General features: G+C 33.9%; 1 protein-coding gene and 1 non-coding gene across 2 annotated transcripts; both read right to left on the bottom strand.

Annotated features, from left to right (window-relative positions):
- Positions 1–2,634: 2,634 nt before the first annotated feature.
- On the bottom strand, positions 2,635–2,741 carry LOC131181273 (small nucleolar RNA R71). The gene has a single exon (XR_009149899.1). It is a non-coding gene; the product is annotated as a small nucleolar RNA R71 (small nucleolar RNA).
- Positions 2,742–10,154: 7,413 nt separating this feature from the next.
- Positions 10,155–14,049, bottom strand: LOC131180803 (MDIS1-interacting receptor like kinase 2-like). Its single transcript, XM_058148530.1, has 2 exons — positions 11,000–14,049; positions 10,155–10,739 (listed from the first exon to the last, which is right to left on the bottom strand). Exons 1-2 carry the CDS (start codon positions 13,896–13,898, stop codon positions 10,357–10,359), a joined length of 3,282 nt encoding a protein of 1,093 aa, XP_058004513.1. The 5' UTR covers positions 13,899–14,049; the 3' UTR covers positions 10,155–10,356.
- Between the last annotated feature and the right edge of the window lie 9,168 nt (positions 14,050–23,217).

The following is a 23,217-nucleotide window of genomic DNA, read 5'->3' on the forward strand; positions in this document are numbered from 1 at the left end:
AGACTTTTCATGAGCTTACATACTTGTCCCTGAGCAGCTTTAGTGTATCCTTTTGGGGGTTGCATGTACACATCTTCATCTAGATATCCATGTAAGTATGCATTGTTAATATCAAGTTGATGTATAGGCTAGTTAAACTTTGTAGCTACAACAAAAAATAATCTCACAGTGACTAATTTAGCCACTGGAGAGAAGCTGTCATGATAATCAATCCTTGCCAATTAGTTATATCCTTTGGCAACCAACTTGGCCTTATATTTATCAACTGTCCCATCTGGTCTGTACTTTACTTTATATACCCATTTGGATGCTATGGCCTTTTTCCCTTATGGAAGGGTGGTAAGTACGCATGTATTGTTCTTCTCCAGTGCCTCTAATTCAGTTTGCATTGCAAGCATCCAGTTGCTGTCTGATGCATGCATTTTAGATCATCATTTAGGTGTAATTTTTGCACATAATTTACCCTTGTTCATAGCTATTATTATAGATATTAGTATATATTTAGTCAATTTTATAATTTTCACACTTCTTAGTTTAATTTTTGGAATTTATTTGTTTTGTAGGTTAAATTTGGAGAAATTTGATGTATTTTGATCAGAGTAGCCATTTGGAGGAGATTAGAGTTGAATTGCAAAAATTTTTGAAGTTGAGTAAAAAAATGGCCGAGAGCTACACAACCTGCGACACAACCGATTTAGCTTATGTCGCAGGTTGTGTCGATCGTCAGATATTCAGGCCGAGAGTTACACAACCTGCGACACAACCCGCGACACAACCGATTCAGCTTATGTCGTTTTTACTGGAAATGGCTAACGTGGCATTTTCGTGACTCTGATTTTATACCTCACTTTTTCTGGAATCTTCCTCCTTTTTACCCATTCTAGGGCAGACCCCTAACCCATATAAAGTCTCCTTTATCATTTTCTTTCCAAAAAGGAGGAAGACAGGCAATTTTTGGCAAGAAAAGAAGGAGAGAAAGAGGGAGCACGTGAAGCCATTTTCTGCAGCAGCAGCAACAGAGGCGTTCTGCACTCTCCAGTAGCAGATTCTGCAGCATTCTTCTGGGTTTTTCTATTCCTTAACTTAGAATTCCATCATTTCTTCATTTATACATTTGGGTTTGTCTTGAAACTATGATTAGTGAGTAGTTGTTGGAGATTCTAGAGATGGGTTTGTAAGTATTGTTTTGTATTGTGGTTTTTGAACTAATTTAGTCATTTAAATGAGGTTTGTTACATTTTGATTTATTGCTTGTGTGCTTATTGCCTTGCTTGATGAATGGTCCCTCATTAAGTTAAGCTTTAATCCTTAATAGATGGACTGAAAAGTGAATATTTGGGATAGATAATCTTGCAATAAACTTGGTTTTCTTGGTGTTAGAGATAAGCTAAGAATTAAGGGGACTTTCCAAAATCAATTAAAGCATTAATTGGGTTTTTGTTAGGTTTGAAATACCGTGAAAACAGGGTTTGATTTAATGAAAACCAACTTTGAGATGCTTGAAAAAGGTTTCAAAAATTTAAGAATTGATTTCCCTCAAAATTGCAATTCACATGTGTTTGGCTAAATTAGGGATAAACCACATGCAAACAATATGGAAAATCCAATCTCTAGAATCACTTTAAATTTTTATTGAATTTAGATTTAATTCCTCCAAAATTTATAAATAGCAATTTCAATTTAAATCTTGGTAATCTAGTTTAATTAATTTAGTTAATTGTTTGATTTAGCTTAAATTCTTCAAATACCAATTTTAATTCCAAATTTCATCTTTAAATTTTGTCATTCTAATTAGCTTATACTTTTATTTCCAATTTAAGCACAATTCCCTGTGGGATCGATATCATTTTTTTAAAACTATACTACTGTGACCCGTGCACTTGCGGATAACACAACATATCAAGTTTTTGGCGCCGTTGCCGGGGAATTGTTTGTTTAAGTTGGATTTTAATTGTTTTAAGCTAATTAGAATTTTTATTTTCTTTTATTTTCACTACTACTCCTTGTGTTTTTCAGGTACTTTTCTTGTTTATGAGACGATCGAAAAGCACAAGTGATACTGAATTGTTGTTCAATCCTGAAATTGAAAAATTCTGTCGAGCCAACAAAAAGGAATACAAGAGAAGAAATGAAGCAGAAACAGAAAAACAACAAAGATTTGAGCAAGAGGAGACAATTGAAAATATGGAGAATCAAAATAGAGTTATTGGTAGAAACAATGGAGGGAATGAGCAAAATAGGCAAAATGAAGTTGTTAATCAAAATGATCCTCAGAGAAGATCCATGTTGGATTATGCTTTTCCTAGATGTGCTGATGTGAGAGATAACAGACCTATCGTTGGAGCTAATCAATTTGAGTTAAAGACTGGTCTTATTCAAATGGTTCAGAATTCACAATTTGGAGGTAGTCCACTTGAAAATCCTCATTCTCATTTGAAGAAATTTTTGATGATATGTGGTACACAAAGGCAACCTGGAGTTTCAGATGAAGTGATTCGGCTCACCTTATTTCCATTCTCTCTTCGGGATTCAGCATTAGAGTGGTATGACTCACTTCCACAAGCTACTATAGCTACTTGGGAGCAGCTATCTCAAGCTTTTCTATCTCAGTTTTTTCCACCTGGGAAGACCACTCATTTGAGGAATTTGATGGTAGCTTTGAAGCCAAGAGATGATGAAACTTTGTATGAATCTTGGATGAGATTTAAGGAGCTTGAAAGGCAATGTCCTCATCATGAAATACCCAAATGGATGATTGTTCAGAATTTCTACACCAGAGTTACTCCAGCCATAAGAAACACAATTGATTCACAAGCAGGAGGAGATTTCATGAGAATGACAAGTGAAGAATGCTATGATCTATTAGAGAAGATTGCTCATAATACCCATTTGTGGGGAAATCCTAGAGCACTTGAGCCAAAGAAGGCTGGGATTTATGAACTTGACTCAGTTAGCTTCATGAATGCAAGATTTAACCAGTTGACTCAGCTTCTTAGTGATTTTTGCACAAAGGCAACAACCTCAACCCCTACAACTATGCAACAAGTTGCCTTTACAGATGGAACTCAAAGTTGTGGAGTTGATTACTCTTCTTATGGTGATGATTATTTGCAAGAACAAGCTGCTTATGCAGGAGGTTATCAACAAAAACCTATGGGAAATGCTTACTCTAATGTGAACAACTCAACATGGAGACCACAAGCAACTTTTGCTCAATAAGGCCAAAGCTCAAATTATACTCATAACCAGCAGTTTATGCAGCAGAGTAGACCTCAATTTCAGCCTCAATTTCAGCCCACAAGGCAGCCACCACTGGGATATCAAGCGAGAGCACAACAATCCCTTCCACCTCATGAACCGAAGCCAACCTTGGAAAGCATGATGGAGAAATTTTTTGCTGAACAAAGCAAGATGAATAGCAAATTGGAGGAAGAAATGCAACACATGAGACAAACCATGGATCAATTACAAGTCCACAACCGTATGTTGGAGACTCAATTGGCTCAACAAGCAAGCTCATCGGGAAGCAAATCCTATGGAAAACTACCTAGCCAACCACAAAACCCTCATGAACAATGTAAGGTTGTGACCTTAAGAAGTGGTAAGAAAGTTGGTCAAGAGAGTGAAAACAAGAGAGAAGAAAAAGAGAGCACAAAAGAAGAAAATTCAGTTGAGAGCAAGAAAAATGAAAAAGAAGAAGAAAGCAAAAGTGAGCAAGATGAGGGAGAGAAACCATACATCCCACCTGAACCTTACAAGCCCACCCTTCCCTACCCTCAAAGATTCATCAAGCATAAGCTAGACAAACAATTTGGCAAATTCCTTGAAGTGCTAAAGAAGTTGTATATCAATGTGCCATTCACTGAGGCACTATCCCAAATGCCAAGTAATGCCAAGAATTTGAAGGAGATTCTTTCCAACAAGAGAAGGCTAGAAGATTATGACACCATCAACTTGGGAGAGCAATGCGGCTATAATTCGAAGAAGTTACCTCCCAAACTCAAAGATCCGGGTGTGTTTTCCATTCCTTGTCATATAGGTGATAATTGTGTGGCAAATGCCTTATGTGACCTTGGAGCTAGTGTCAGCCTAATGCCACTTTCAATATATGAGAAGTTGAATATGGGAGAGTTGAAGCCCACAAACATGTATCTTTCATTGGCTGATCGTTCAATCAAGTATCCAGAAGGCATTCTAGAAAATGTGCCTATCAAGGTTGGGAAAATCTACATTCCGGTGGACTTTGTCATTTTAGATATGGAAGAAGATACAAAAGTTCCTATCTTATTGGGAAGACCTTTTTTGGCAACAGCTGGTGCATTAATTGATGTAAAGGGTGAGAAATTGACACTTAGAGTGGGAGATGATCAAATGATATTCAACATCAATCCTGCCATGAAAAGGAAACATGAAGAAGTTGAGTCTTGTTTGCGGGTAGACATTGTTGATGAGATTGTTCAAGAGCATTTCAGAAAAAGCTATCCACAAGACCCTCTTGAAAATTGCTTAGTCCATGGTGGGAGCATTGATGATGATAATCACAACATAGCTGCTTTTGCATAATACTTGGAGAGCTCTCCACCACATCCTGAAGCCACAAATTTTCAGCTTGAAGAAGTGCAAAATTTGGAGATTAAACCACCATCATTAAAGGTAGAGGATGCCCCAAAGGTAGATCATAAACCTCTTCCTCCCAACCTCAGGTATGCTTTTCTTGGACCAAATGGAACATATCCTGTTATAATTAGTGCATGTTTGACTGATATTGAGATTGACAAATTATTGAGAGTTTTGAGAGAATATAGAAGAGTTTTGGGTTATGCAATTGATGATATAAAGGGAATTAGTCCAACAGTTTGTATGCATAGGATTTTCCTTGAGCCAAATAGTAAACCTTCCATTGAACACCAAAGAAGATTGAATCCTACAATGAAGGATGTTGTGAAAAAGGAAATCCTAAAATTACTAGCTGCTGTAATTATTTACCCCATTTCTGACAGTGAGTGGGTGAGTCCTGTGCATGTTGTACCCAAAAAAGGTGGGGTGACAGTTGTTAAAAATGAGAATAATGAATTGATACCCACTAGAACTGTTACAGTTGTTAAATTCATCACTTGAATCAGTGTGAACTTCTCTTTGCTTTTCCACCCTTTACACCATGGAATATGCTTTGTTCATACTTGGTAAGGGGTCCATCAAGAAAATTTGATTTCTAGTTTGATCATAAGTTTCATTTAAACCCATTAAAAATTGTATAAGCTTGTCCTCACTATTAATCTCATCCATTTGTTTTGAAGCCCCACATTCACAAACAGGTAAAGGCTTAAGGCATGTCAATTCATCCCATAATTTTTTAAGTTTAGTAAAATAAACCATAACAGATGCATTTGATTGAGTTAGATTGCTTATCTCTCTTTTGAGTTGTTAGAGGAGAGGTCCATTACTTTCTTCAAACCTCTCTTTGATTTCTTCCCACGGATCCTTAGATGAAGCAGCATAGATAAAGGCATCCACCAACTCTTTTGAGATAGAACTCAGGATCCAGGAGGTCACCATGCTATCCACCTTTTTCCATTTGTCCAATGTAGCAGAACCAGCAGCAGGCATTTCACAGCTCCCATCAACAAATCCAAGCTTGTCCTTGGCTCTCAAAGCAAGCACCATGGATCTACTCCATGATAAATAAATTTTCCCAGTCAGAGGGGAACTTACAAGTATCATGCCTGGGTGGTCAGAGTTGTGTAGATGAAGAACACCATCTTCATTGACAGCAGCTTGAGTACTAGTACCAGTACCAGTGCCAGTCCCAGATGTCTCGGTTATATCAGCCATTCTCTAGAACAGCTTAAGGGCAGAATAAAAGAAAGGCAATTAGAGGGTTGTATTTTACTAAGAAGAACAATCTATCAGTAGCACAGGTTGTGCTATGATACCATGAAGAATTTAGCTAATAAATTTTGTAAATGAGCAAAAGCTATGTTGTTTCATTAAATAATGGCATGTTTATATACAAGTAAAAGAATGCTCTCGAAGCTATTTTAGAAAAATCTCTATGCTACCCTCCCGTATTTACAGGTGATTCTAACTAATTTACAACAACTTGTAACGCTATTCTTAGTTGGAATGACTAGCTGGAATAGCTGAAATGAGCAGGATGTAGGAGTGATTGATTCTCTGCTGCTTCGATGCTTTGAGAGAAATTGCAGAGTTGAATTGGGCCTAAGGAAGAATGGAGCTGCAGAACTGAACTAGACCCAAGCCAAAGCTAGATGGGCTTGTAAAAATAACAGCTGGTCCACTTTCACCCATCTCATACACATCGTTTTAATCCCATCGCTAAGTCTCAGGGCAAGTCAGTCATAATGGTAGTTGTTGACAGGCTTACCAAGTATGCACATTTCATTGGTCTTTATCATCTATATAGCTAAGATAGTAGCTCAAGCCTTCTTGGATAATGTTTATAAATTACATGGGCTGCCAAATTCTATTGTTTCTGATTGTGATCCAGTCTTTACTAGTACCTTTTGGCAAGAATTTTTTAAGCTCCAAGGTGTTTCTTTACATCTCTCCACTGCCTATCACCCTCAGACTGATGATCAATCAGAAGTTGTTAATAGATGCTTGGAAACGCATCTAAGGTGCATGGCTGGTCAATTGCCTCATTCTTGGTATTAGTGGCTTTCCTTAGCAAAGTTTTGGTACAACTCCTCCTATCATTCTTCTATTCATCAGTCTCCTTTTCGAGGCACTTTATGGAGTTCCTCCACCACTTCATCTTCCTTACTTCCCTGGTGAGTCTAATGTGGAAGCAGTAGATATTTTTATGAGGGACAGGGAAACTATTGTTGCTTTGTTAAAACAACTAGAGAGAGCTGCTGATCATATGAAGAGTCAAGCTGATAAGCACAGAACTGAGAGGCAATTCTCAATTGGTGACATGGTATATCTTAAGCTTCAACCATATATGTAGTCCTCAATGCCTAGAGCAGCTCACAAGTTGCGTTCTCATTATTATGGTCCATTTAAAATTTTAGATCATATTGGCTTAGTTGCATACAAATTGCAGTTGCTTATTGAAGCTAAAATCCATGATGTCTTTCATGTTTCCTCTTAAAGCCTGCTCATTCTAATTCTCTTTTAGTGGCATCTCTAGCTTTGCCTTCCTTCCCCATGATACAAGCTCCTTACCCTCAAGCCATATTGGACAGAAGAACAGTTAAACGTGGTAATGCTATTGCCACTCAGTGGCTCATTCACTGGGCTAATTCCTCTCTATCTGATGCTACTTGGGACTATTTAGATGGGATTAGATGAGGTTTCCTTCGTTCCGTCCTTGAGGACAAGGACAATTTAAAGGGGGAGGTATTGATACGATGTCACAGTTCATGCGATAGCACGAGATTAATTTAGTAGAACGGTGCGTTACATTTTACATGTGCTGAGCGTGCAAGAGGGTAGCTGTTATAATCAGGATGTGGGGCGTTGTAACTATAGCGGGAATTCAATAAGAGTTGTTGAATAACCGTACACGAGTGTCAGTTATGTTAGTAGCTATAATAGCTGTATTCTCAAGTATTGAAAACCCGTTCTATAATTCTTGATCCTGATGAATAAGATTTCTCCCTCTTTCTTCTTCTTGGTTTCTCCCTAATTTCTCTTTTCCCTTAGATTTCCCCCATTTCCATTTTTGGTTCTATCAGCTTGTTTGTCTCTAGATTGTTGCTTTCCTTCACTAGCAGAAAAGAATGTCATCTATGGTTGAGTCTAATTGTATTGCAAATATCAGAGAACGAAAATTCTCCTTCGTGGTTTTTCTTGGAAAAAAAGAAGAAATTGGAAAATAAGAAGCAATTTTGATCAATCAATGTTTCAAAATCCTCTCAGATCTTAGTGAGTATATGATGCATATGTACGTAAAGCTTCAGACCAAGGAGGATTTAATTTCATGATATTGGCTCATCTAGCTTTTGTGTTTAAAATCAGCAGCCACAACTTGTCATTCAAGAGAGTTTGTTTTAATTTCTGCAACTTACGTTTTGGCTTCCATTAATTACTAATTAACTTTTGACTCAATTGACGGCTCTTTCTTGGTTATGCCTCAGGGGACTATTATTATTATTATTATTATTATTATTATTATTATTATTATTATTATTATTATTATTATTATTATTATTATTATTATTATTATTATTATTATCAATTTGTATAATAATTAACCAATTAATTCTATTTTTCTTGCAATATTCTTGAACTCCAAGTTACAAACTCGATAATTATTTTTATTTATGAGGATCAGAATACATGAAATGTGCTCTTTAATAAGGTCATATGCTTTTTGACATTCTTTTATTTATTATAGTAAAATGAAGCTTATATATGACCAATTTGTAGCCTTATTAGGTCAGAAAATAAGTACAAGAAAGAAGAGTAGAAATTGTACAGACCAGGTAAGCAATCAGAGTTAATTTACACGACTAGTGTAAATTCAGTGCTGGCATTGCACCACACGTGTAATCTGTTTAGCACAGGCAACATTCAAGCTTAGTGAGGCATGGGTTGTGTAAACTTTACACAGGCTGGTGTAATTTCATGAAATGTCTTTACACAACCAAAAACATCACTCGTGCTATCCCTTATGTTTTATACATGGCTTTCTCTATTCAAACTAATATTAGAGGTTACAACACTTGTGTGAATGGAAGCACCACTCGTGTTATGACAGCTTTCGTATTTACACGACCAAAAGCACGATCGCGTTGGAGATCATGCAATTTCCTACTTCTTTAAACTTGCTTTCAAGCTTCTTGGACTTCCAAATCTATTTTAACTATTCTTTTATTGCTTTCAGTAAAAGAATTATGTTATTAGAGATTGTGAGTTTGATGATGGCTATGCCAATAGTTCAATTTATTGCAAAGGGAAAGGGTAGCCCATAGAAAGGGTAGAGCCGCCATTGTGAGGTTAACTCACTATGGATATGATTTTAATATTTATTTTGATATTTTGGCATATCTTTAGATATTAAGAGTCAATTATATATATGAAGAATAATTGAAGACTAGGAAAAGTATAATTTGAGATTGATATAGAGATTTTACCATTGCATTGCATGTTGGAATTGATTGTCCAATTTTTTGTGCTTATTCTAAAAAAAAAATTGTAATTATTGAGTTTATTCATCTTGCTTGATGATTGTTCTTCTAGCTTGTTTATTTGTTTACCTTCTTTGTTGCGTCGTATATAATGTAAATGCCAACTCACTTGGCTTTTCCCCAAAAGCTCACCCCACTAAACTCACTAGTTTTGGAAGTTATATAAGGTGAATGTTGGGTATTAGTTGGTGGTTTTAGAGCTCTGATTTGCTAGACTCCACAGCCATGGGAAGCAAGAAGTAAATCTTAAATGGGGAGAAGGGTGTTACACCTTGAATACAGGAAACTACATTTTCTTTTCTTATTATTTTAAGCTATTATTTACCCATAATTGTTCATTTACGATCACTGAAGATGAAGCTGATTTTAATGTACTATTTGCTTGGCTTTTGAAATGATGGATGCTCAAAGGGCTGTGATCATTTGGGTATTAAGCTTGACAACAATTGTAAATAACAAGTTTTTCACCCTAGTGCTGGATGTATCTTCTTATTCCCTCCCTTTGTATGATTATTATGTATATATATATATATATATATAATATGTAGTATAATTACAAATGTAATTGATCATGCTAGATGTATTTGTGTATTGAAAAACTAAGATTTCTATTTTTTTTTTTTTGGATATGGGCTATTTTGATAATTTTTTGCTATCAACAATGAATTAGCGAGAGATTATAATATAACATTAACATAAATTAACAACGGATTAATGATGGATTAAAAACTCAATTAATGACAAATTAGTGACAAATCATCGACAAAAAAATTATTATTTGATTTCATGCATCAAAGATGAATTGTCTGTGGTTAATTAGCGACTACTTTAATTGTCTATCGCTAAAATTTAGCTATGATGGTATTCTCAATTTCAAACGTTGTTCTATTAATGAAAGTCGAGTGTAACGAGATTAAAACCTCACAGTACAAAAAATCAATTAAATAATTAGGCAATTTGTGTTTAATGCAATTTTATCTCTAGGAGATTAGCGCTAAATTGCCTTAAAAAGTAGTAATACTAGTTTTTGTTGTAATAAACAATAATTTTTACAAAATTTAGCATGAGTATGTCCAACTAAAACCAAGCCAATAGGCCACCCTAATATACCCAACCTAAGATATCGCATGCCAACTTAAAAAACCTGGAAGGAGAGATACAGACAACCAAGACACATCTATATAGACCTGCAAGAAAATATTCAAACGTCGGTGCTACTTTCGGGAAATAGTTCTTCTAATTTTATTGTGGAGAATGGCTTTGAAATTAGAGGATACTTAGGAATCATCTTCGAGGAAACTTGTTGCATTGTAGGCCGAGATTTGGGATTGATACGCAAGCATGTAAATGCTAACATGGTAATGTAGACAACATCCTCTGCAACTTGATTTTGAGGAAGTGGAAGACGCTGGTCAATCACATCCTTTAACAATTTATGCTGATCATTCAGTGATGAGGAAGATGCTGATGACCATAGAGATGAGATGAGGTTGCCTGGATGCTTTCCCAGTACTAACTCCAGTGCTATCACCCCAAAACTATACACATCACATTTTTCATTCACTTGCATTGTGTAGGCTAATTCTGTAAAACAAAAAAAGGGTGCAATTATGCTTAATGATATATTAACTTTTTTAGGTATATTCCTAATAATATTATGGCTAGAAATCACTAAATCAAAACATTCAGAAAATTCAGATGTAATTTTTCATTATTTCTTAAATTAATTCAAAAAAGAACAAAGCAGACTAATCCACAAAATTCATAATATGGAAATAAAGTGGACCCTTAATGCTTGTGTGTGGCCATATATATGAATTTGACAATGAAACCAAGGCACGTACCTGGAGCTGTGTATCCAAAGGTACCAGCAAAGGACGTTCTGTTGGATGAGTTAGGCAATAAAAGCCTAGCTGTGCCAAAATCAGATACATGAGGCTCGTATTTTGAATCCAAAAGAATGTTGTTGCTAGAAATGTCCCGATGAATGATTGGAAAAGGGCAATTATGGTGCATATAAGATAACGCATTGGCCACCCCTTTGACAATATTTAGCCTTTTGATCCAATCCAGTTCTGCTGCTTGCTCTTCACTTGTTAAAATGCTTCTCAAACTCCCCCTTTCCATGAACTCATAAACCAAAAAAGAGAGCTTTGAATGTGAACAAAAACCATGTAACTTCACAATATTTCGATGTCGAATGTCTAACAACACTTGAATATCTCTTTCAAAAGCTTTCAAGTTCCCTGACTTGTCATCCTGTAATGGATGAAGTTTTTTCACAGCAAAAACTCGACCTGATGGCAGCACAACTTTATAAACGACTCCACTTCCACCTGCTCCAATGCAATAGTTGGAGTTGAAATCCTCAGTGGCCTCAATGATTTTTTCATATTGTAATTCCTCATCATGACCAGGTATCACCAGTATATCTTCATCTTTTGATTCCCATGATTGGGCTTTTCTTTTTCTAAGTCGAAAAAGAATCAAGAGACGTACAATCAAGAGCAACAGACAGAGGGTGGCCAAAACAGGAAGTAAAATCAGAATGACAACCTTTTTGCTCTTTGTCTGAGTTTTACCACTTTTGATAGACGTACAAGCCTTTAGACTACTAGCATTACCACATAAGCCTTTATTGTTTCTATATGCCTTAAATGGAGCATCACGGAAGGCTTTTACATTGGGAATAGGACCTTCTAACTCATTGTAGGATATATCCACAGTAGTCAAGCCCCACAAATCAACAAAAGTGGTTGGAATCAAACCAGAAAGCATGTTATAGGAGAGATTCAACACTTCTAGAGTTCTCAATTGCCCAAGTTGTCGTGGCATATGTCCCATCAACAAATTTTGACTAAGATCAAGAACTTCTAGAAAATGTAGATTCCCTAACTCAAACGGAATACTTCCTGTAAATTCATTTCCACTCAAATTCAAGACCAATAAATGTGGAAGTTCTCCAAGTTGTCCAGGAATTGAACCACTTAGATTATTTGCTGCTAAATTAATTTCTTCCAGATTAAATAGCACATTCAAATCTAAAGGGACAAGGCCAAAAAGATTGTTGTTATTAAGACAAATTTTGAACAACAGCTTCAACTTTGCCAATTCTTTAGGAATTTGCCCTTGCAAATGATTCCAGGAAAGGTCAATAAGATGTAATTGAGTAGCATTTCCCAGCTCGGGTGGTATGCTGCCAGAGATGTTGTTGTTTGAAAATTTTAATGACGTGATGTTTTTCCACTTCCCCAGTTTCCATGAAAGCTCTCCATGAAATCTATTGTTACTCAAATCAATGAAATTCAAATGCGGGTATATCCCTAAATCTTCTGAAATGTTCCCTGTTAATTGATTCCAGTCAAGTCTAAGTCTAACTAAGCTAGTACAATTTCTCAAGGTTTTGGGGATCGAACCTGAGAAATGATTACAGCCAGCAGTGAAATTTTCAAGCAACCCTCCAAGGCATACATTTTCTGGCAAATGACCAGTGAATCCATTCCCATACAACTGCAGTGACTTCAAACGAGTAAGATTATTGAATTCCAAAGGCAGGGAACCGTTGAGTTGGTTGAATAGCAATTTCAACATGTGAAGGGATTTAAGTTCTCCTATTGATGTAGGGATTGAACCGGTGAGATTATTTTCCCCCAAATAGAGTTCAGAAAGAGAACTAAGCATCCCAATTTCATGGGGGATTGATCCTGAGAGTCTATTGTCCCAAAGGCTAAGCAATGATAACTCTCTCAAGTTTCCAATGGAAGGAGGAATTGGTCCAGACAGAGCATTACTCGACAAGGCAAGTTTTTTAAGAGATTTTAAGAACCCGATTTCTAAAGGTATGGAACCAGAAAGTTTATTGTCATGAAGGTCAAGAATCGATAAATTTCTCAAGTGTCCAATAGAAGAAGGGATTACACCAGTAAAACCATTACTTGATAGGTCAAGTTGTTGTAAACATTTTAAGAACCCAATTTCTGAAGGTATGGAACCAGAAAGTTTATTACCCCACAAGTAGAGAATAGAAAGATTTTTCAAATTTGCTATGGAAGTAGGGATTGAGCCTTTGAGATTGTTTTCGCCCAAAGAGAGTTCAAAAAGAGAACTAAGCATCCCAATTTCTTGGGGGACGGATCCAGAGAGTTCGTTTTCAAAAAGCCGAAGAATTGATAACTCCCTCAATTTTCCAATGGAAGGAGGGATTGAACCTGTGAGATTGTTGCTTGACAAATCAAGCTTAGAAAGATTTGTCAGCAAACCTATCTCAGATGGAATATTTCCTGTGAGATGATTGCCGGACATGTTCAATAAGGTAATTTTGGAGAGATTACAGATATGTGACGGAAGGGTCCCATACAATGAGTTGTTACAAATCTCAAGACTTAAAAGGTTGGGAAAGCATGAAAAATTGAAACTATGAAGCGTACCTCTTAAACGTAAATTAATGAGGCTCAAATTGGTGATACTTCCAGAGCTATCACAAGTGACCCCAACCCAACTGCAAGGCCTGCTGCCAACCCAAGAATCTAAAACAGATTGGCTTTGGTTATCAAGACTGGCTTTCCATTTTAAGAGAGAATCAGCTTCCTTTCCCCCTTTAACTGGTTCATCACTCTTTGCATCGGCAGAGACTGAAGTTGCAGCGGAAGCAGAAGAATTGATGAAGAAAGATATAGAAGATAGAAATATGAGAATAAGCAGGGCTTGGAATAACTTGGAAAGTGATTTAGCGAGCAAGCACATTGTGGCTTTGGTGACTATTTTAGGTCAGGTCTATTATAGTACAAAAATAGAAGGAGATGGATTATTTCATGGGTGAGTGAAGAGCTTTAGCTTCATGGAGAGGTATTTATAGGATAACGCTGTATCAATTACCTAATCAACATCATATGAACATCAAATCACAATCCAGTATATTGAATCAAGCTCTTTTTTTTTTTTTTTTTTTTTTTTTTTTGTGCTTAGTAGCATTGTCCATTAATGACTTGATATATCATCTTATTGCTCTTTAACAATGATCAAAGACTTAATTTTTTAGTGTCTTAATATATATATATATGTGTGTTGATTTATTTTATTTAAATTAAAGGTTTCAGAAATTATGTAGTAGGTTTATATGTTTAGTTAATATTTTCCAGAGGAAACTGTGACAATTTTCATTTACGTGACACATATCCTAGTTAGGGAGGATGGATTTGTGTGATAGAGAGGCTGCTGGGAGATTTATGGTTATGGTGATGGATCAATAAACAAAAATGGAGTTGACTGGCTATTGACGAAATAGTGAGTAAAATGAGAAAGAAGAAAAGTTTGCATCATCTTCATAAATGTTGGATCAAAGAAATAATTTTCAAAGAAAATTAGGTGAAAGAGAAAACAAAATTATTAGTACTTGTCCCATGGTCCCAGTTAGAGATGGGAATGCTTGTGTTTATCGATTAAACGAGATTCAAACTGGGAAATGGTTGAATTTGCCAGCGGTGTGAAAGGAATAGCATTAAATCTTGAGAATGAGAACGTAGGGATTGTTGTCTTTGGCAGTGATGCTAAGGATTTACTTTATAATTGGTCTTGAATTTGAGTGATTGTGCACCAGAAGTACCCCAAATCACTCTCATAATTAAACTTGCTCTCTGGTAGCTAATGCATGATCGTTCCATGCAAATCTCTAAGTCTTGAACAGCCAATTATGTACAAACATAATCAACGATTATAGATTGAAAAGAAAAATTCATGAGAAATTAAGAACTAACCAAAATTTGAAAAGTGAATTATTGAGAGAGTTTTTTAGATTTCTCTGTGATTCAAAATTTCTGTCTCTGTGTTTAAGTATTTATTTATATTATCCATGCACTGAATTATTATATATTACTTTTATAAAATTAATTATCATGAAAATTATTATAAAGTTTGGTGCTTTAATTTATTATTAATATTGGAAAGGCAGTTGTTAGCTGCCACTTATTTTGCATTTATTTAGGGCATTTGTTTAGAAATTTTTGTGTGCATATCTGTTCTTACCTTTTATTGTATGATTCTGATACAATTTTGGTAATTTAGCTTAATTAGGAACCTATTTATTTGCTGTAATTTTTTATATATATCTTTGATTTCTGGGGCAATAAACATCAGAATTCTTATTCCAAAATTTCTTAGTTCTTTTACATGGTATCAGAGCCATGGCTGATGAAAAGAAAAATGAGAGTTCTGGATCAGGGAAGAAAACTTCTAGTTCTTACACACTGAATTCGAATGACAACCCAGGTAACTTGATTACCCAAGTTCAGTTGAAGGGCGAGAATTACGAAGAATGGGCGCGAGCTATGCGGACTGCATTGCGGGCCAAAAAGAAATATGGTTTTATTGATGAATCTGTCAAGCAACCAACAGATGACTCACTGGAACTCGAAGATTGGTGGACGGTTAACTCTATGCTGGTTTCTTGGGTGTTTAACACCATTGAACCGACGCTTCGCTCGACCATCTCTCACATGGAGAACGTAAAGGATCTGTGGGAGGATATTAAACAGAGGTTCTCGATTGGGAATGGTCCACGAATGCAGCAACTGAGATCGGATCTGGCGAATTGTAGGCAGGAAGGTCAACCGATCGTGTTCTATTTCGGAAGACTCAAAACGTTATGGGATGAAATAAACAACTATGATATGATACCAATGTGTATCTGTGCAGGCTGCAAATGCAATCTTACCATTGAATTGGAAAGAAAGCGTGAAGAAGAGAGAGTTCATCAGTTTTTGATGGGCTTGGATGAAGAAGGATACGGAACAGTGCGCTCTAATATTTTGAGCACTGAACCCTTGGCCAATTTGAATCGTGCCTATGCTATGGTTGTTCAGCAAGAGTGGGTGTGAACTATGACACGAACCAAGGAAGAAAGAGGCAATCCTTTGAGTTTTGCAATTCGAGCAGGTAGTTGAAATTCAGGGGAGGATAAAGACAAATCCTCAATTTGTTCTAATTGCAATCGAGAGGGACATGATACTGAAAGTTGTTTCCAGCTGATAGGTTATCCAGAATGGTGGGTAATAGACCACGTGGAACTTCTGCTGGACGAGGAGGTGGTCAAAAGCTTGGCAATGGAGCAGGACGTAGCAAAGGAGGAGTTGCTCGTGCCAACGCCACACAAGCAACTGGAGTTGATGGTGGGCGTGGAATTGTGACAGATTCAGATCGAAAGGGTCTTAGTGGATTAAATGAAGAGCAGTGGGCTGCTTTGCTGGGCATGTTGAATTCTTGTCAGAATTGTGGCAATGAGAGGCTGACAGGTACGCAGAGGATATTTCCTTGGATTATTGACACAGAAGCTTCCCATCATATGATAGGAACATTGGCATTTTTGAGTGAATTGCGTGACATTGTGCCATGCTCAGTCGGATTACCTAATGGAGAAAAGACCTTGGCGGTGAAAGAAGGAATTGTGTTGCTTGGAGGAGACTTGAAATTGCAACGAGTTCTTTATGTGCCAAATTTGAATTGCAATCTGATCTCTGTATCACAACTACTTAATGATTCAAATTTGGTTATTCAACTCACTAATAAAATTTGTGCTATACAGGACCTAAATTCGAGGAACCAGATTGGAGCGGGTGAGCAACGCGAGGGGCTCTACTTTCTTAAGGGATTGACATCGGTACATGCTTGCAAGGTAACTGAAGTGGGGTCTTTTGAGCTTTGGCATAAGAGAATGGGTCATCCTTCTTATAAGGTGGTAGAGTTAATTCCAGAAGCTGGTAGCATAGTTAGGAAAACTAATAAAACTTGTGAAGTTTGTTTTAGAGCAAAGCAAACAAGAGAGATTTTCTTTTCTAGTGACAATAAAGCTGATGGTTGTTTTGAATTGATACATTGTGATTTGTGGGGACCTTATAGAGTCCCAACTTCTTGTGGAGCAATTTACTTCTTAACAATTGTTGATGATTACTCTCGTGCTATTTGGATATATTTGCTGAATGGAAAACAAGAAGTAGCTTGTGTTCTTAAGAAATTTGTTGTGATGGTTAAACGCCAATTTGAAAAAAATGTGAAAATTGTCAGAAGTGATAACGGAAGTGAATTTATGTGCTTGAAAGAATATTTTGATGAACAAGGGATGTTGCATCAGACTTCCTGTGTAGGAACACCTCAACAAAATGGCCGAGTGGAAAGAAAACATCGCCATATTCTTAATGTGGCAAGAGCCTTGCGTTTCCAAGCAAATTTACCCATAGAATTTTGGGGAGAATGTGTACTTGCAGCCGGGTATTTGATTAATAGGACTCCATCTATGTTATTAAATGGTAAAACCCCATATGAGATGCTCTTTGGGAAAGTACCTTCTTACAAACACGTTCGGGTTTTTGGTTGTTTGTGCTATGCGCATAATCTGAATCGGGATAAAGATAAATTTGGTAGTAGAAGTCGTAGGTGTGTTTTTGTTGGGTATCCATTTGAAAAGAAGGGATGGAGATTGTATGATTTGGAAACTAAAGAATACTTTGTATCAAGAGACGTGGTATTCGCTGAAACAGAATTTCCATATGCAAATGAGAAAACAATGGGTGATGAACTCATTAAAAATGGAGTTGAGGAGTTGGGTGATGAAGTTGATGGTTTAGAGAACAACTTGGGAAAGGAGCACGATAAAAGTGTGGGTAGAGAAGGTGAGGTGAATCCTGAAACGGAAGAATTGATCTATGAAAATAGTGAGGGAGCGGATAGAGGTGAAGTTTGTTGAAGAGCAACTAGGTAGGGGACAAAGGGCCAAGCAACCTAGTGTTTGTTTGAAGGATTATGTGACAAACGCCATCAAAACAAGCCCCTCAGTATGCTCACCTTTCCAATCTGATTCCTCAGGTACGCCTTACTCTATAGCACATTATGTGGGTTATGATAAATTCTCTGCACAACACCGATATTTTTTGGCAGCCATTACTACAGGACATGAACCAAGCTCTTATGCAGAAGCAGTTAAGGATGAACGGTGGAGAGCGGCTATGAGAAAAGAAATACAGGCTTTGGAGGATAATGGTACATGGACAGTTGAAAATCTGCCATTTGGGAAGAAAGCAATAGGAAGCAAGTGGACATACAAAATTAAATATAATTCTGATGGAAGTGTTGAACGATACAAGGCGCGGTTAGTGATATTGGGAAATAATCAAGTTGAAGCATAGATTATCAGGAGACTTTTGCTCTTACAACAAAAATGGTTACTGTGCGTACCTTTCTTGCCGTTGCGGCTGCAAAGAATTGGGAACTCCATCAGATGGATGTCCAAAATGCTTTCTTACACGGTGAATTTGGAGGAAGAGGTTTACATGAAGATGCCGTTTCGAAATTTTAAAAGCTCAACATCGAAATGAAATCCAAAAATGCCGTCCAAAAATGAAATCCAAAATGGTAAAAAGCAACAATCAACATCGAAATTTTAAAAATCAGATTAAATAAAACATAAATTCCATCCGTTTCGTAAATCCACAATTTAATTAATTTTTTTTATTTTTCTCTCTCTGAAACTCAAATTTCTAACTTGTCTAGCGGGTTGGGCAGACCGGACACGAGGGGAAGAAATTGCGGAGGGACTAATTTTCAATGAAAATAATGTGAAAGTGAAATATGGAAAAAGAAAATAAAATTATTGTAACTTATCCTCTGGGATGGACAAGAAATAATACCATAATTGACTTTATAATTGGTTCGGAATTTGAGTAATTCCTTTGAATTTCTTAAAATTTGTTGAAGCTTAAGAGTATAATTTTAAAGAATAATATTAATTTTTTTTCAACTTTAAAGCTAATGATAAATTGTATAAAATTAATAGTCATATCCTAAATCAATTCCAAGTAAAAAATAAAACTTTAATGGCTTTTTTTTTTTATGATCAAAACTTTACTGGTAATTGATAATAAGTTGCTCCATATTAATAGCCACATCATGAACAGAGCTTATGTTTTAAAGAAATATTAAATGACGCAACTTTATAGATAATGATATATTGCATGAAGCTAATATGCGAACGTTGTATAATGCTCATGCAAAAATAAAACAAAATCATTATGTGATAAAAATTAATTATTGTTAGTCAAAACATTAAAATAATTGTTTTATAGTAATTAAAAGAGAAAAATAATTATTTTTATTGAAAAAATTGGAATTCAATGCATAATTTTAAATAAAATTTGATTATTGATCTTGATTTGTTAAAAATTTGATATTACTTTTTTTTTTGTCATTCATTACAAGAAATCTTCGGAATAAATGAAATTTGAAAACGGGTTAATTCCGTTTATAATTTGAAATAGCTCTCAAACAAGAAGTAATCAAGGTCATTAGAAATGGATTAAAAAAAAAAGTTTAGAAACGAATATTTCAAACGGATAAGATTCTTTTTTTAAATAGTGCCCAAAAAATTGATGCTTATTTTCATCAGATTGAAAACAGATAAATATCGAAAGTTTGAAACAGATTAAATATCCTTTCTAATTTACAAACGGGAACTCTATCCATTTGTAAATCTCCATCTTAATTATTTTTCTTTATAATATTTAGAGGTGTTTGATTTAACTACTTTCTTTTAACTTCTAATTTAAAATATAATTTTAACTTGTATGTTAATTTAAAATTAAGTAATTAATTATTTGATAAAACTACTTAAAATTAACTTTTAAATAATTTATATATTTGTTTAAAATATACTTAAAAGTAATTTAATTTATCAAAATGACTAAAAAGAATACAGCATTGAGTTTTGTGGCTATTAAAATGAAGATAATATTGATATTTTAAAAATGGCCAAATGTTATAAAAAAAAATCCAAAACTTTATGCGTTTTTGCAATTATGGTTAAAACTTTTTTTTTTTATCAATTTTAGCCTGATTTGAAAGTTTAGTATTTATTATGATTCGGACAAAATTATAAATTTGGGGGCATTAATATGGCCACTTAAGAGAAAAAAAAATATTATTTTTTACTATATTGTTGCTGACATGGCAGAAACTTTAATGTTCTTACTGATGTGACAAAATATTATTATTTTATATGTTACAACTCATGTTGCATAACTTTAAGAATTAAAAAAAAATCTAAACTTTTCAACTTTTGTCAATTATATCTAACTCTATAAGTTTGTTTTATTTACAGTCACTTGACTAATTTTTATTATCAAAATTAATATTTTATTTCTTAATACAACCGTCAAAAATAAATACTTATATTATTTAATATAAAAAAAAATATTCCCTATCTCTCTCACTTTTTTTTGCGGTATTTATGAAACTTATTTATAAAAATAGATAAGTTTTATTTATTTAAAATTAAAAATATCCCTCCACTCATCTCTTTCTCCTCCTACCCATTGTCATCCAATAATATGCATATATACACCCTCCACTCACCTTTCTCTCTCTAATAATATCCATATATCTACATCTCTCTCTCTCTCTCTCTCTCTCTCTCTCTCTCTCTCTTATTATTATTTACTAGAATGATGAATATTGTTATTATTGACATTTTTTGCGTGAAATTTTAATTTTTAAATAAATAAAAAAATATGAAAGGAGAGAGGAGAAAATTAATTTTTTTAATTATACTAACATACATATTCATTTTTACAATTTTATTAGGCAATGAAATATTAAGTTTTGACCAAGTTAGATCTAAATTAATCAATTGACTATAAATGAAATAAACTTATAGAATTGGCTATAATCGACAAAAGTAAAAAAGTTTAGATTTTTTTTAATTGTTAAAGTTATGCCACATCAGCAGCGATGCATATAATAATAATAATAATAATAATAATAATAATAATAATAATAATAATAATAATAATAATAATAATAATTTGCCACGTCCACTGCCACATTAGCAACAATATATTAAAAAATAATATTTTTGCCACATCAGCCAGTACATCAACACCCCCAAATCCTCAATTTTGACCAGACCATAATAAATACTAAACTTTCAAATTAAGCAAAAATTGACCCCAAAAAAAAAGTTTTGGCTATAATGGCAAAAATGCATTAAATTTTGGATTTTTTTTTTAATATTAGGCCTTAAAAAAATTATTAGGATAATATAATCTTTTACTTGATCAAAATATAGTTTTAAAATAAGTAGATAAGTCCTTACATGACTTATTTTAAATAATTTTTTAACTTATAAGCTAAATCAAACACTAATCTACTTAAGATTTTTCACTATAAGTAGATTTGACCGACTTATAAACAAAACTAAATACCCTCTTAATTGCAACTTTATAAATAGACAATGAAGCATCTCTTTCTCTTACTAAAACTCAAATTTCTAGCACGTCTAGTAGGTGGGGATGGACATAAGGAAAGGGAATTGAAGGGAATTGACGAGGAACTAATTTTCAATGAAAATAAGATGAAAGAGAAATGTGGAAAATTGAAACAAAATTATTATAACTTGTCCTATGGGTTGGGCAAGAAATAATATCATGATTATGTCACAATCGAATTTTATGGGCTGAACCAACACTAGAAATTGGGTTGGCATAAACCTTCAAAACCCGTCATAAGTCTCACTATTCTTAAACAGTGAGGTGCCATCCTTTTTTCAATATTTTATTCATTAAGGTAATTTGTTTAATCCTAAAAAAGATAATTTACTTAAAAATAAATATTAATATATTAATAAATTTAAAAATATAACTTCGATAATCAATATCATATACTTTTAAATATTTAAAAATAAAAAAGTATCCATCAAAATTCTTTTTATGATATAACTCATTAATTATTATTTAATATTTTAATTTTAAATAGAAATTATTTTATACATAAAAACATTAAATGAGTTTAAAAATTAATATTTTAGTTATAATTTAAACATATCATTTTTAAAAAATTTATTTCATTATTATCAAGTCAAAATTTATTTACAGCTCTTTATTTTTTGAATTATTCAATACACGTTTTGGTTGTTGAATTTTATAAAAATACATATCTTAACCTTATAAAAGATTTTAGGTTTTGATTTTAAAGAAAAGCTTTTATAACATTTTTAAAAGCTAAAAATCTGCTGCTATAATTTTTATTAAAAAGAAGCTAAAAGAAATGAAATCCAAAATGGCAAAAGGCAACACAACATTAAGCCCTGAGGAAGTTTCAGTGCATGTAATAATCAACATCGAAATTTTAAAAAACAGATAAAATAAAATTGTGGAGGGACTAATTTTCAATGAAAATAATGTGAAAGAGAAATATGGAAAAAGAAAACAAAATTATTATACCTTATCCTCTGAGTTGGACAATTAGAAACAATACCATAATTGACTTTATAATTTGTCTGGAATTTGAGTAATTCGTTTGAATTTCTTGAAATTTGTTGAAGCATAAGAATATAATTTTAAAGAATATTATTTATTTTTTTCAACTTTAAAGTTAATAATAAATTGCATAAAATCAATTCCAAGTAAAAAATAGAACTTTAGTGGTAAAACTAAGTTGTTTCATATTGATAGCCACATCATGAACAGAGCTTATGGTTTGTTTATTTATTTATTTTAACTATGAGCTTATGGTTTAAAGAAATATTAAATGTGGAAACTTTGTAGACAATGATAAATATTCATACGCTACATAATGCTGATGTAAAAATAAAACAAAATCATTATGTGATAAATTTAATTATTATTATTAGTCAAATATTAAAATATTTGTTTTTATCGAAATTAAGAAAGGATTATAACTATTTTTATTGAGGAAATTGGAATTTAATGCATAAATTGTAAATAAAATTTGATTAGTCAGCTTGATTTGACAAAAAAAATTAATATTACATTTTTATTAATTCGTTACAAGAAGAAATAGAAATGAAATTTAAAAACAATTTAATTCTGTGTGTAATTTAAAACGGCTATGAAACAAGATATAATCTAGGACATTAGAAAAGGTTTAAAAATGAATATTCGAAATGATAATATTCTATTTCTAAATAGAGAGAAAAAAATTAATGCTAAATTTCGCATTGGACGAAAAATATATAAATATTGAAATTTTGTAAAGGATTAAATATAATGAAAACTCCGTCCAT

This window comes from Hevea brasiliensis, chromosome 6 (genome assembly GCF_030052815.1).
Source record: "Hevea brasiliensis isolate MT/VB/25A 57/8 chromosome 6, ASM3005281v1, whole genome shotgun sequence".
NCBI classification, from domain to species: domain Eukaryota; kingdom Viridiplantae; phylum Streptophyta; class Magnoliopsida; order Malpighiales; family Euphorbiaceae; genus Hevea; species Hevea brasiliensis.

Excerpts from the sequence above, each read along its gene's own strand:
- LOC131180803 (XM_058148530.1), bottom strand. The coding sequence starts at position 13,898 with ATGTGCTTGCTCGCTAAATCACTTTCCAAGTTATTCCAAGCCCTGCTT. Across the intron at positions 10,740-10,999 it reads CTTTGGATACACAGCTCCAG|AATTAGCCTACACAATGCAA; the intron begins GTACGTGCCTTG and ends TTTGTTTTACAG.